The sequence below is a fragment of the Acipenser ruthenus genome, chromosome 6 (genome assembly GCF_902713425.1).
Source record: "Acipenser ruthenus chromosome 6, fAciRut3.2 maternal haplotype, whole genome shotgun sequence".
Lineage (NCBI taxonomy): Eukaryota > Metazoa > Chordata > Actinopteri > Acipenseriformes > Acipenseridae > Acipenser > Acipenser ruthenus.
The window spans coordinates 80418261-80434693 of NC_081194.1; the positions used below are offsets into that span (position 1 = coordinate 80418261).

Below are 16433 nucleotides of genomic sequence, written 5' to 3' on the forward strand. Positions count from 1 at the left end.
ATGCACTCAGCTTTCCTTCTCAACACAGCCCCTCCCACACGCCTTCAGGTTCATGCACTCAGCTTTCCTTCTCAACACAGCCCCTCCCACACGCCTTCAGGTTCATGCACTCAGCTTTCCTTCTCAACACAGCCCCTCCCACACTCCTTCAGGTTCATGCACTCAGCTTTCCTTCTCAACACAGCCCCTCCCACACGCCTTCAGGTTCATGCACTCAGCTTTCCTTCTGAACACAGCCCCTCCCACACTCCTTCAGGTTCATGCACTCAGCTTTCCTTCTGAACACAGCCCCTCCCACACTCCTTCAGGTTCACACACTCAGCTTTCCTTCTGAACACAGCCCCTCCCACACGCCTTCAGGTTCATGCACTCAGCTTTCCTTCTGAACACAGCCCCTCCCACACTCCTTCAGGTTCATGCACTCAGCTTTCCTTCTGAACACAGCCCCTCCCACACGCCTTCAGGTTCATGCACTCAGCTTTCCTTCCTTTTGTCTTCTCTTCCTCACCCAGCTGTTCCACCAAGAGGCCCAGGCTTGGCACTCTGCCGCCTCCCCTCCTCCCCAAACCACACTTATTAAGCCAAGCTGACGCTGAAGCAGCAGCACAGCACGTGCCACTTCTGATCTACGCCATCTCAAGATTGTTCGGCAACAAAAGAAAAAAAAGTAAATGGACTTAATTCCCATTGGCTCTCCTGCTGCAATTCAAACAAAGCAAAAAAAAAATAAAAAAAAATTGACAAAGACGTTTTCCAGTATGGCAGGTGTTAGTGTCAGATACTGCCCCAGGCCAACAGGCACAAAAAAAGGAAAAAGTATTTTCTTTTTAGTTAAAGCGCAGACATGCAGGGGCAGGGAAATGCTTTTAGGATTGCAAAGTATTGTTCATGCTGCTGCTTGGTCATGTATTAATTCCCAACATTTTATCCAGTGCTTCAGTTGCAATTAGCAGCCCAACTTAACAAAAAACGGCCCTTTTATTTTTTTTAAAGAAACATTAAATCAAGTTAGTAAAACAGAGCTGAATAATAAAGCAGGATGTAGCTTTTTTTAAAGCTCAGCGTTAGAATTGGTCTTACCTTTATCATTTACTGTAATCAGACCTTTACATATTTAATCTAAAAGGAAAGAAACAAAATATAGCATCATGTAAAAGAAAGACAATCACAACAGACCTAATGAACAATAGTGAACAGCATTGTTTATAGAGATATAAAAAGCAACAGAAAACTTGAGATACTGTTGCACACAGAAACAAACCTGCAAGATGATGTTGGTTATAAACAGTATATAACAATAATATTCTGTTGGTACACAAAAGATTGACAAATATTTTTTGGAAAAAACTATCTGGACTGTAATTCTCATTAATTTTGTAAGGGACACAGCAAGCATTTGATATTGCATACTTATTAACCTTGTAAATACCTAATAATAACAATAATAACAATTATAAAAAAAATAAGATAAAAAAGGAACATAATCAGAACTCATTGTGAATCACAGAGCTGCCACAACAGATGTCACGCTGTTACTTCACGTGAATGTCCAAATTTATACATGCAATCTGTACACAGTTTAACACAAAGCTGGCTCCTTCCGAGTGCACTCAGGTGAACAAGCATCCAAAGCAGTCGAATGATCATGACATCATCTTAACATGGACAAATATAGAATTCATTTCATTTTTCTTTTAATCTTCTCCAGTCCACTGAAGAGCCACCTCTTAGAATACCACTGCTACCTAAAAAGTGCCTGTCAATGCTGTCTCCAGATCTGCAAGGTGGCAGGAGGCTGTGATAAACGAGCAGCGTTTCTATGTGGTGATGCTTTCAAAATCCTCTGTGATAAACGAGCAGCGTTTCTGTGTGGTAATGCTTTCAAAATCCTCTGTGATAAATGAGCAGCATTTCTATGTGGTGATGCTTTCAAAATCCTCTGTGATAAACGAGCAGCATTTCTATGTGGTGATGCTTTCAAAATCCTCTGTGATAAACGAGCAACGTTTCTATGTGGTGATGCTTTCAAAATCCTCTTTGATAAATGAGCAGCATTTCTATGTGGTGATGCTTTCAAAATCCTGTGTGATAAACGAGCAGTGTTTCTGTGTGGTGATGCTTTCAAAATCCTCTGTGATAAACGAGCAGAGTTTCTATGTGGTGATGCTTTCAAAATCCTCTGTGATAAACGAGCAGCGTTTCTATCTGGTGATGCTTTCAAAATCCTCTGTGATAAACGAGCAGCGTTTCTATCTGGTGATGCTTTAAAATCCTCTGTGATAAACGAGCAGCATTTCTATGCGGTGATGCTTTCAAAATCCTCTGTGATAAAGTACAAAAACCCACCATTAGAAATGCAAACCCCTTTTGTAAACGATGTACATTAAACATAGTGTAATCCAACATAACAATCGATCCATCTCAATTTAGCTAGAAGACATAGTCACTGTGCAGTGGAGCTGGTTAAGATTTCAGGCACTGACAGCAGAAAATAACACTACATTTTTAATGCTAATCATGTCTTTTGAAAACCTGAAACCTTCCTTCTGAACGGTGGACCCCTGTGCTAAATTAAAGCTCTTTAATAAATGTGATCAGCGTGTATAAAACAGGGAAAGGGAAAGGAAGAAAGTACTGAAGAATGTAATGGATTCTTACTGGAGGACACACAACAAAAAAGGAATGTTTATAACCTAAACTAAAATCCCCCCAGTGCCCCGTGCACCAGGCTGGACTCTCTAGAGCGATGACACTTCTCAGTATATAGCACAGTGACAAGCCGTTGAACACACGCACTGGGGGACAGCACTGATTAAAGCAGCCACAACCCTGATGCTGTGTTCTGGCCCTGTTAACTCTTCTGTAAGTGTGATGCATCCCTTTTAATCTACTCCTTTGAATCAGTAATATAACAAACTACACCCACAAATGTAAGCAGGAGGATCAATATCAAAACAATAATAAAACAAGGCAACAATAGGTCACATTTTTCTATAACATCTTTACCTCCCTATTCTTTCAGAATATTATTCAAATTCATACAATACATTGGACAGCTTCACTTGGGGAACTTTTGAAGACTGTGGCAAGCTGGTGTAACAAGCACATGCAGGAGGCTGTGATGCACACATTGAAATGCACACAACAAGAGTGCTGTTTGAGGGGGAGCAGCATGCCGAACCAAGAAACAGGCAAACCCTTACAATGAAATCTGGCCAAGGGGTAATCCACGTCAAAAAACAATCCCAGCCACCTCCTGGACACTGTCATGAATGAAATGTTTGTGAGAAGTGATTCAGTGCAACGGACAAATACAAGGTATTATCGGGCAGTCTTGTTATTACATACAAAGCAAGCAGAGAAAAGGAAAGCACATAGGCAGCAGCATCATGGTTAAAACTCCAACACAGACTGCTGATCACCAGCGATGAAGAGAGGGATTCCTTCGCACTAGGGGACAGTTGAAATATGTATCATATATTACACTTCAGTATACTGCTTTTGATTTGTAAGAATTATATATAAATATATAATACATTAATTAGCATTTTTTGCTGAAATTGCTGAAATAAATAATTGTAGACATCTATTTCTTGTAACTTTTTTTCCTCATTCACAAAAGCAAAACTTTTGGCTACAAAAGACTTATCCTATAATTATTTGTTTTCGAGAAACTTCTAGAAATTATAAAATTTCCATTGGGGTATGTAAACTTTTTACTACAACTGTATATATATATATATATATATATATATATATATATATATATATATATATATATATATATATATATTACTCTCACAAAGTCTATTAATAACCATGGATACATTTGAGATAGTGAATATCACAACATTCAATGCTTTGAAGTAAAATACACATTTGTATAGTGTTCTTATAATATTACGCCTTGAATGATAAATAATATACACTATTCTGAAACGATTCTGAGGCTGATTAGGGGGTAAAATACCAGCATAAAACTTTGAATGAATGTGATGAATTGAAAGGATCTTTGTCTCTATATGTATATTTTCAAACCATTAGAATTTGATTGTCATAATTTACCTGAACCTTAAATCCTAATGGGCACTTAAATTGATACTTTATATAATCTGCATTTATTATCTCATTCTCTGTGTTCTGTCTCTGTTGTTGTTTCTGCTTAAAACGTTTGTTATGCATACAAACTATTCCAGTAAAAATGCATCTGAAAACTGTTGCTAAAATGTTTTTTTTTTTATTATTCAACCCAATATATAGAAAGTTCATTAAATGGTTAACAGATTTTCAGGTAACACTTTGTTTAAAGTGTTCATTTAACACAAATAAATGAAAGCTACGTTGTTCAGAGTAGTTGCTCTTGAACACTTAATTCTGCGATCATCTCTGTCCATTCATGTAATTAAGATACCTCTAGATGCTTCTCATCGCATGACAAGGTGTGGATGGAGCTTGACATGAGCCTTTAAAGAGCAAGGCACTGCCAGAGCCTTAAGGACAGCCACATACTGTGAAACAAATGCTGCTTTTATTAGACCTGGGTGATTCAGTCTACAGGTCATCCAGTGGTGATTTGTTATCCAAACTCAACCACTGTTATAACAGACTGACGAGATTCATTCATTTACTTGATTTCAGTACCCACTAGCGTGTATTAAATTACCTCTCTCAATGGCCAAGAAGACCTGGGCTTGCCAGTTCTGATTATTTTTGTAAATAAGACGTACAGCCTTTGGGACGAAAGATGTAGGATGTAAAATAAATTCTAAAAATAACCAGAAATACTAGCATATATGTGTAGATTTAAAAAAAAAAAAAAAAGTTTATTAACACAGGATCACTGAAAAGTAACATATATTTGCAACCATCACACCGACTTTGAATACTGGTAGCTCAGGTGACACACTCAGTTAGGAGAGGTTAAACTTGTGCATGTCCTACTGGGGACGAACCGAGGAGGAGATTGGGGTTAAAGAGGCCGATCAAGAGCAACGATGCTCCCAAAACATCCTATCAGTAAGGGAATAGACAAAAACACAAACAGCTTTGTACTATGTAGGCCTAAATACTCCAGGAATAACCAAAACATTTTTGAGGTTTTGCAATTTTATACATGTTTAAATCTGCTCATAAGTAGTTCATTTCTAAGATGTCACCCAAAAAATCCTGTAGAAAAAAAAAACAAACATTATTTTCCCCACTGCAATGCTGCAGACTGCCTATTTTGAATAAGTAATTTTCATTGCCATTGCCATGACATGTTTAACATGTAGCTAAAAACACAATGAACCCCTTACTGCGCTTGGAGACACCTGTTACCATAACTGGAACTCAAGTCATGTAATCGTGTCAATATTATTAACGACAGCAACAACAGGACCCCCTGGAAAAGACAAAGCAACAACTTTTCCGTAAGAGGAAAAAATGCTCAATAAATCATTTAAAGATCAATTCCCCATATAAATAACAATGTACAACTTCAAGGATAAGGTTACCACTTTAACTTGTGAACTTTTTCAAGTATCAGTGAACTGTAGTGTATAGAGAGCTGAGACCAGAATCAACCTACCCCTTGTCAAAAAAAGGAAGTTGTGTTCTAAATGCAGCTACTGTGTGATTATTTTAAACTGTACCACGACACTCTGCATTAGATCTAAGGAGATTGCGGTGACAGCTGATTCCATGCAGAAAACCTTGCAGCATCCCGGTTATAATGCTTGCAAATCTATTCAAAGATGCAGTCTAAGATAATAAAAAAAGCTGTTTGAAATGAATACTGACTGAAGCAAGAGGTCCTGCCTACATAAAACACTTTTATATAACGCGGCTATGGACAGCTGTGAAACAAAGTCCTTCATTTGCGGACAAAAAAAAAACAAACGATTGAGCTAAATAATCTAGTCATTCTTGGTAATCATGAGGAAGGCAGCCTATTCAGTCTAGTCTGTACATCTCTTCTATAAAATAATTCAATGCACCTACAGAAAAAAAAAACAAGACACAAATACCATAGCTCTTATTAATCACAAGACCGCCCCCCTTTGCTGTTTAGTATTCCAGTTACTGAAAGGTCAATAGAGGTCTCAGCACCTCTCCAGGAAGCAGAGGCATGATTATGGAAATAGCACTGGCTCCCCTCTGCTTCTGCCAGCCTCTTTATCCCCACAGCCTTCTGCGTGCTGCTGCTGGAGACCGCTTCAAATGCACACACACCTCTTATTTTGTAACAGAGCTCCAAAAGCATACACACTGTGGCCAACGGCATTAAACAGCGACACATGTTGGATTTTTATTTGTGACTGATTAATTTCGCTGAATTGAATTTATTTCCACAACTGATGCAAGACATTTGTTTAACAAGTCAGATTGGGGGTGGATGGGGTGAAGCAGGTGTTCGACAAGGCGAACGCTGTTTGATGCAGTCTGTGGGTATAAGAGCTCTGGGTTTGACTGCACACAATGAAATCAAAGTACAATGCAAACAGTTCGACTGTATAAAGAAAGAACGTAGCATGGCACTGTTATGGCCTTTCAAATGGCAAGTTTGAGTAACTTCTTGACTGTACAGAACGGCTAAAACTGCAAAACTAGGCAGATGTGGGAGAAAATAGGGAAACTGTAACAAACAAAAAAACAAAATAAAAGTTGTTTATTTCAGGCGGACTGCTGTTCTTATTGGTAAATTAATGAAAAAACAAACATGACAACATTTTTGAAAAAATGTCATGATCTAAATACATCTTTCATGTTCTCATCAACATGTAGTACTGTAACTCCCAAGTGAATCAATAATAATGATGGTTTTCACATCTTTAGACTTAACTGACCTACAAGGATAAAAGAAATAGATTTATAGACAAGAAAGATAGACAACATTGCTTATGTTTACGTTTATTCTTAATTCGATGCGTTTTTCAGTTTTTTTAATTAAGGCAGAGATTGGAAGATCGATAAAAACACACACATTCCATTCTATTTAGATAGACAAACAGGTTTTTTTAACTTTTGGGTTGAGAATCTGAACATAGATGACTGCTTTGCTTCAAGGACGGTATGATGAACGAAGTTCAGCCTTCCATCTCTTGTATCCTAGCAGCATAATCCACATTGGCCATTAACAGCAGTGGCTTCTGCGCTGAGGGATCATTTTCCGATAAGTAAGCATTAATTCTGTTTCAGCTCTGCATAACATATGCAAGGCACAGCAAGTAACCCACACCCTTCAATGAATCTGAGCACACTATTGAGAGCAAGTCATTAACCTCGCTAGAACTGGAGGTTAACAGGAGTACCCGAAGAGAGATTTATCTAAAAAAAGAAATAAAGCCGAGAGGGCCAGCTTTGATGCAAAACAACTGCCTTCATTTCTTTTGATATTCATTAGTTTATTGAGATGAAGGCTTACCCTAAATTGGGAATGATTGCTCTGAAAACAGGTGTGCATGAGCAAAGTGTTCCTGCATGTAAATGAACTGAAAAGACAAAGAAAGACCTACCTGTTCCACTCAGGGTGTAGCAGCTTGGGGAGGGAGAGAACACTTGTGCAGCAAAATCTTCAAACGTCATCACTTCTCTGTGGCTCTGGACGATCGCCTCCAGGTACAATGCCCTTTCTTCATAGCTTAGTGTTTGGGTGTTAAGGAAAAGATATGTGGCTATATCTTAAGACAAAAAATAATCATTCTTGAGCCTCTTTATATTAGATGTTTACAAATACTGCAGTATCATGGTCCAAGCAAGTGAGGTAAACAGGGAAGTAAAATAAAAGCATTTTAAACTGCAAAATGAGTATAAAGTTTCACCACAGTGAACTCTTATGTGGGTCACCATGCTGCACAGCAGAGGACTCAGCAGTGCTCTGAGTCCAATCTCAGGCACTTAACTTGACCCAGGCGGAAAGTACAGCCAATGCTGCAGTGTATAACTGGCTTTGTTAAATGAGACAACAGGAATATACATGGTTATACACGGATTAATTGATTGATTGAAGTGTATTTATGGCACGTAAATGACCTATATAAAAAAAACAGAGAATGAAAAAAGGAAATTAAAAAATGATAAAGAACTCTTATGTTTGTGTACTTAAAACGTTACCAGGGGTTGCATACTGTAAAGGTTAACTGTGAACAAATGGCTTTGTAAAAAAGGAAAAAGAAAACCTTTTATTGAAGCAATAACGGCACACTGAATCGCATCCTAATTACAATGTAAAACTTTGCAATTTCAACGTGTAATCAAAAAGCAGTCACCAATAAAACTTACAAGCGTGACGTGCCGAAGCCACTTCCCAGCTGCCTTAATAGGACCCCTGCTTGTGACAGCCTTTTACAAGGGATGAAGGAAATCTTTCCTCTTTGTGTTGATCTTAAGGGTTGTCGGGAGGAAAATTGGATCCATTAAAAATTCTGAATTGCACTAGCAGTAATCCCAGCAAATGTGCAGCTCTTCTGAAAACGGAATAGTTTTATATGTATTATTATTATTACTGGCCAAACAAACTTGCTGTATATTAATAATTTTTTTTTTTTTTAAATACTCAAAACAATAAAATCTACTATTTTTTCCCCCCCCCCAGAAATGCTGTGTTTTGACATTTCAACAGTTATGTCTGCATTGTCTGATTAAGACATTTCATAAGAATGTGTATGCCTTTAAGATCATGCAGGATTTCAATTGTTAGGTTTTAATACTACATCAGTCATATACCAAATAGCTCACTGTGATTTGTAAAAAATCCAGTTTTTAATTCCAATAATAATTAGCTTTGTTCAGCCAATAAAAACGATTTCTGTGATGATTCAGAGACACTAAACTGGAGAATCAGGCTCACATACGGAAACACTTGCAGCATCTATTCTGTTTTTTCTTTTTCATTTCTAAATCCTGCTCTTACGAGCGATGGTCCCAATCGAAGGGTCGGACACTGTTCATATGTTGCTGGCTCCTGTTAGCCATCGTCTGTTTCAGGCTTGAACTCCTGATGACTCTGGCTAATGAATAGCCTGTCAAACTTCCTCAGAGTGGAGACACACGCCTCAACCAATTCTAAAGGGACTGACTGATGCCATTCACATCTCATTAGAGGCCTGCTTATTCTGCACAGTGCTAGGCTGTTGACAAGGCTCTCCACCCCATATTGCCACAGCAAGCCACTGGCCCTATCAGCAGCCGCCTGTCAGGCCCGAGTGGGCGTCTGGCAAACAGGCGCGCTGACATTAAGCTGGCACGTGCTGGCGCAGCAGGAGCAGACTCAGGCGTGACAAATTGTTGAAAGAGCTGAGCTAAACTTGGGGCTGACAAACACCTGAGCCTCAGGCCTTGCTTTGGCCCTGTCTTGATTCACTGCGAGGGCCTGTAGTCTGCAGTCTGCTCACAGGCTCACTTTAAGCAAGGCAAAAACACTAGAAAAGGCCTTTCATGCTCTGCCTAATAACACCCTGCTGTTTAATGAAAGGCCCTCCATACTCAACACATCAGCACACAATGCAGAGCACAACTGCTAACAAAACAGAGGAGTTCATTTGTGTTTAGCTAAATAATGCATGGAAAAATGGTCAGACAAGAGACTTGGTATGGTAATGGTGACTCTATAATGACCCGACACAACAGAATGGTTTATTTATGAGGGCAGGAAGTCTTTAATACACAGAATACCAACCCTACCCCCCACACACAAACAAGGATGCACAGATCTAAACATAGGGCACAGTTCATAACATACACAAAATCAAAAGAACATGTTCCCAGCTGCTCTTGAGTAAAAGCATTTTCCTGCTCAGAAAATGATTAAGGTAGACTAATAATCAATCTGTTGCATGAAATAATTTTCAAACAGGAAATACAATCCAGAATGAAATTCAAAGAACATACAGTACACTTTGATAGAGTACTTTTAAAAGCCTGTCTCTGTAATGTAAAAAACTAGAACACATTTAGTATAAGTGTTTACAGAGTAGATTACCAGACATAAGATTGTAATTGATCAAATACATTATATATAGTAAATAATTCATTTATTATAAAAAACACTATTTGGGAAACAAGCCAAATAGTGTTTTTTTTAAGTTATTTTTGTAATATTCTGTATCCCGCAATTTATCAGTAATTACATTCTGCAATCAATTTGTACTTAAACAAAGTGATAGAAATGTTATTAAGAGGATACAATAAATACCTGAAAGGAAACACACAGGAGGCTCTACATTGATTGTTTAAAGTATTTTTATGCATTAAGTCAAGGATAAGACATCATATGCTTTAAATAAATACATACAAGTGTATGCTTTAGGATAAGTCTTCCTTTGTTACACGCTGTTTGTACAGAAGTCACCGTACCTGCCTTCTGCAATTTCATCATTTCCCTGATCTCTATTTGAGAAGTAAACCAGGGCACTAAAAGAACATCACAGAATCCACTGCCATGGCAACGAGTATCACACAGCAATAACAGGCCACTTCCAGGGTAACAGGTGTACCAAGAGGAAAATAAACACATCTTCCAAGGTATCAGGATACCAAGAGGAAAATAAACACATTTTCACTTCCAGGGTATCAGGATACCAAGAGGAAAGTAAACACATTGTCACTTCCAGGGTATCAGGATACCAAGAGGAAAATAAACACATTGTCACTTCCAGGGTATCAGGATACCAAGAGGAAAATAAACACATTTTCACTTCCAGGGTATCAGGATACCAAGAGGAAAATAAACACATCTTCCAAGGTATCAGGATACCAAGAGGAAAATAAACACATTTTCACTTCCAGGGTATCAGGATACCAAGAGGAAAATAAACACATCTTCCAAGGTATCAGGATACCAAGAGGAAAATAAACACATTTTCACTTCCAGGGTATCAGGATACCAAGAGGAAAATAAACACATTGTCACTTCCAGGGTATCAGGATACCAAGAGGAAAATAAACACATTTTCACTTCCAGGGTATCAGGATACCAAGAGGAAAATAATATCATTTTCACTTCCAGGGTATCAGGATACCAAGAGGAAAATAAACACATTGTCACTTCCAGGGTATCAGGATACCAAGAGGAAAATAAACGCATTGTCACTTCCAGGGTATCAGGATACCAAGAGGAAAATAAACACATTGTCACTTCCAGGGTATCAGGATACCAAGAGGAAAATAAACACATTGTCACTTCCAGGGTATCAGGATACCAAGAGGAAAATAAACACATTGTCACTTCCAGGGTATCAGGATACCAAGAGGAAAATAAACGCATTGTCACTTCCAGGGTATCAGGATACCAAGAGGAAAATAAACACATTTTCACTTCCAGGGTATCAGGATACCAAGAGGAAAATAATATCATTTTCACTTCCAGGGTATCAGGATACCAAGAGGAAAATAAACACATTGTCACTTCCAGGGTATCAGGATACCAAGAGGAAAATAAACACATTGTCACTTCCAGGGTATCAGGATACCAAGAGGAAAATAAACACATTGTCACTTCCAGGGTATCAGGTGTACCAAGAGGAAAATAAACACATTGTCACTTCCAGGGTATCAGGATACCAAGAGGAAAATAAACACATTGTCACTTCCAGGGTATCAGGTGTACCAAGAGGAAAATAAACACATTGTCACTTCCAGGGTATCAGGTGTACCAAGAGGAAAATAAACACATTGTCACTTCCAGGGTATCAGGTGTACCAAGAGGAAAATAAACAAGTTGTCACTTCCAGGGTATCAGGTGTACCAAGAGGAAAATAAACACATTGTCTCTTCCAAGGTATCAGGTGTACCAAGAGGAAAATAAACACATTGTCACTTCCAGGGTATCAGGAGTACCAAGAGGAAAATAAACATATTTACAGTGGTCTTTATAGATCTTCTAAACTTGTACTGTGCATTCTTCCAGGAAAACTAGTACAGCTTTATTAAAAAACAGACCCTGTACACCTATATACAAAGGAAATGTCAACGAACAGATAACCCAACAGACCCCACAAGGTCAACAGAGCCACCTGGCCATCCATTATCAGAAACGCAGAGGAGTCCAACACGACTTTTATTCAGATTCCTTGAACAAATATTGACTGCCGCAGAAGCAGACAGGATTTCCGTCTGATACCGTGCACCTACGCAGTCTTGTGCTTGTTAGTTTCTATGCAAAGAGCCCCGAGAATCAATCTCCCTAAACCAGTCAGCTATAATCACCTGGCTGTTAAATAGGCAAACTGTTGTGCTGATGTAAGGATCACTGACAACATCCATTCATTTTACTGTTCTCTTTCCCTAGTTATGTTTAGCTCCTTGTGTCATTCATTCAAATGCCTAACAGAGCTGGCGCTCCGTATCAACGCACTTTAAAACTAAATGTAGAGCATCACATACCAATATACTGTACCTGGGCAGCAAATATTACCCGTTACAGATGTACTAAAATAAATGATAAAATGTTGGAAAATGATAGTAGTGTGAAACTAGATACATGAATTTGTACATGTTTATGGTATAAAACCTAATCCAACTAAAAGAGGCAAAATTGTTATGGCCCAGATGATTCGAGTTCATAAAATGATACAATTATTCAGCCATTCTCTACCATTGCAAAATAATAAAGATCGAGTAAAAGATTATTTCTTTCCCCCATTTAAAAGCAACTTTTCCCTTATGATGTTGCTTTTGTTTTAGAATGACTTGGAGGTTCAAATTCTGGATCTTCTGGTGCCCCATAGGTAAGCTACTCCAGACAGCAATAGATATCCCTGAATTAAAAAAAAACAAGTATGTTCATATCCCCACTACCATTCTGAAAGAGGATCCTAATAAGAGCTATCGGTATCATGAAAGGTAGTTCACCACTGTCAATGACCAACTAAAATAATAGAATACGACAGTTAAATACATTAACAGTTAGCAGGTGATGTGATAGATGATCTAATCATCTCTGGACATAAAGTCCACATGCTACAGCTAAACTGCAATAGGCTGACTGTTGCAAAAGCTTGAAACGCATTATTCCTGAAACTATCATGTTTCCATCGGTTATGCTCCAATAACCTGTGCAATAATGCACACATCCTGGGAAGTCCTGAACACTTCATGCATTCAAACTACAACATAAAGTACATAATCAGATATGTTTTAGAAAAATTCCCCCATTAATCGTTACACAGACTTCTGAAATAGGACACGATTACTGTAACGTTAAAACTGTGGAGTTTCCCTACAAAAACTACAACTGTGAATCAGCAGTCAGTGCAATGAAAGACTGCCTACTCAAAATAAATATTGTAACTGTACTGTACAAATTACTAAGCTTTTTATCAATCATTTTTTATCTGAAGTGAAATCTACTATGATTACAAGTCAATCATAAACATATTTGTGCTAAATCTGTATGATATAGATTTTCGTTTTTTTGATGGGGTATAGTGCAGTGCTGCTAAAACCATCAACAGGGTTTTTTTTTTTTAACAAAATCAGCAAATTAAACAGGGAACAAAAAGCCTGAACAAGAAACAAGCCTGGGCATGTTGATGACTCAGATGAACTGAGGGGACTTTATAAATAATTACGATTATACATAAAACAGGAGCAGATGTCATTTCCAGACACTCGTATTCAGATACTCTTCAGAAAATGAACCCACAACATTGTTGTTTTAGAAAGGTCACCCACCCTAAGGTTGATAACACAGTTGCCTCCCAGAACTGATTTTTATTCTTCCGAGGGTTGCTGCATCAGCAGTGGAAATGTGACTAGGTAATCCAGTGGCAGTGGATCAGCCACAAAACCCCAATCAAACTGCACTGGACTGGTTGAAAAGACTGGATGGAGGCTGGACAACTTCGGCCCAAAAGTTACCAGATGAACAACGCTGGTATAGCATCAGGAGACTCTATGAATAAACAGTGAACTTTATTCAACATACTTTGCTCTCTCAAGCACCATGTCACCAAAGGAAAACGCGGTCATACAGCTGTAAGGATTTGTTCCATGTTGAGCAGCTGCTTTTTGTGTTCTTTGGACTCCTCTTAACCTTTGAGTATTTTGAAGGCTACATGCTTAGACGAAAAAAAAAAAAAAAAAAAAAAAAAAAACACACACATTATAATCCGTCATCTAACAGACATTAAAGCTGGTGCTGGGTATACTTCAACAAGCACTGCAGAACTCTTCTATTAATGGAGCTTTTAAATGAGCATCTGCAGGTAAAAAGGCCAGGGACTGGCTCAAGAGACAATGAACCGAATACCCTTAAAAACACAGAATACCCAAGCAATCCAGTCTTGACTGTTTGATACAAGCAAGCCCTGGTTCCAGTATAATGCCGGGCATACATTACTCATAAGAGTTTCACAAAGTGCATTTTAGTCTAAATCTCTGGATATCTTGTGTTTAGTGAAAATTAGCCACTAATTAATATGACAAAGACCAAAATACACCATTTCTGGTAGTTTAACAAACAATCTTTAGAAAAAAACATTTAAGCAATTTCATGACAAAAGTATTGGCAACCCTGCTTTAGTATTTTGTGTCCTCCCATTTGTTATTATTATGGCTTTCAGACATTTATGATAATTCTTAACCAGTATGTTACGTCTTGTTATTGAAATCTGAGCCCATTCTGTCTTGCATATTTCCTCCAGCTCAGACAGATTGAGTACACAATGTTTGGCTACATTTCATTGCTTTTTTCAAATCAGTCCAAAGCATTTATATTTTATCGAGATCCGGTGACTACAAAGGCCATTCCAGAACTTGTCTTAATTTTCTTTAAGAATTCCAGAGTTGACTTAGCCGTATGCTTTGGGCCGTTGTCATGTTGGAAGATAAACTGTCTGTCAGTCTACGAGCAGAAGGTATCATTGTACTTTGTGAATGTTTTGATACATGGCTGCATTCATTCGAACTTCATTGTCTCCAGTCCATGAACTGCTAAAGCACCCCATATCACTATCGAACCACCTACATGTTTAACAGGCGGTACAAGGTTTTTTTCATCGAAGGCTTCCCCCTTTTTTCCTCCAACCATACTACGGTCCATTTTGGGGAACGCAGCTCTGGGCAGCTTGCAGGCAAGCCCGCAGTGCCTTTGTTTATTAAACTACCAGAAATGTTGTATTTTGTCATTAATTACACCTAATGTTCACTAATGCTTGTATTTAACATGTTTTCTTGAATTATCTTATATTAAGTGTAGGGTACCAATACCTTTGTCTGTGACTGTAGAAGGTAAATGCAAACTGCATTTGGAAACATTTTTGCTTTCTGAGTTACCTAGGTCTTGGCAAGTTAATTTCTATAATATTAATGCTGTAAGAAACTGCATGTCAAATCAACACACAGTAATATGTTTAGTATTTAACATGAACACGTGGCACTGTGTACGTATATTCTAATGTACACAGTTCACCTGTGCCAGTCAAGTTAACTTTAGAAGAGTAACCCTCTGAAACTTTGCTGGTATCAGTGTGATAATCACCCTCGCCAGCAAAAACGGGTCCACAAAAGCAGACTGCAAGCATTACAGACATACCATAGATGCCCTTATCCTAAAAGGGAATGCATCCCTGCAAGTCATTAGGATGCTGTAAGCATCTAATTAATGTCATCATCTCAGAGGCCTTAATGAAGCGTTAACGTCGACTGCAGCAGGACACAGTGTGCAGAGCCTGTGCAAAGCTGCATTACTGAAAACACTATAATCCTATTTACTTCCCAATAAGCAAATGAACTGATTACTGACCAACAAGTATTTTATAATTAGGACAACGAGCAATGCTGTTCTGTATAGCTGGCTGTTAAATAAGGTTATTCGACACAGCTTTTTATTATTAGTAGTTTTACTTGAACACGGGTGTATTCACAGGGTGCTGTCTCACTGTAATGCACTCGGTATTCAAAACAAAGTCCAACATGGCATATCTAATATTGTATATGCAGCTTCTATCATGTTGTTTTGATAACCTTATTCCTCAATGTGTTCAGTCTTAAAGCTGAAGGCTTCCATGAGTCCCTACATTGCAAATTGCAAATCATTTCTTTGATTTGGTATTCTGTACTGTGTGACATACATGTGCGCCACCACTAGAGTCCTATATATCCCTGTAGTCAGAGTTATGAATTCCCCATAGGAGATCAACAGCAGTATTCATATATTTTATACTACTTCAACATTGAAGTTTGTTTTAAACAATGCAAAGCCTCCAGAGGATTAAGAAATAATGGCCATAGAGAACAATTAAACACTTATACAAGGTCACTTGTGATAATAAACGTCTGTACTAATTTTTATCATTTTTATAACAATTGGGATGATGAACTTATGTACCCCACCACCCCCCCCCCCCTCCCCTCCCCCCAAAAAAAGAAGAACTTGAACTTTTACCTCAGGGGCCTCAATAAAGGTGTATGACCAGAGAATACAGTTTAACTTTATTTAATGGCAACAGTAA

General features: G+C 38.3%; 1 protein-coding gene across 7 annotated transcripts in view; it reads right to left on the minus strand.

Annotated features, from left to right (window-relative positions):
- The window catches only part of LOC117411028 (ral GTPase-activating protein subunit alpha-2-like), a 158072-nt gene that overhangs the window by 7732 nt on the left and 133907 nt on the right, over window positions 1-16433 (minus strand). For 5 of the 7 annotated variants that reach the window (XM_059025880.1, XM_059025883.1, XM_059025881.1 and 2 more), the window contains one exon: window positions 7497-7621. In XM_059025880.1, the coding sequence (XP_058881863.1) occupies window positions 7497-7621 (125 nt within the window). Of the gene's footprint in view, window positions 1-1080; window positions 1120-1185; window positions 2323-7496; window positions 7622-16433 lie in introns of those variants that run through there. The other 2 variants (XM_034018037.3, XM_034018036.3) reach the window with 2 other exon arrangements.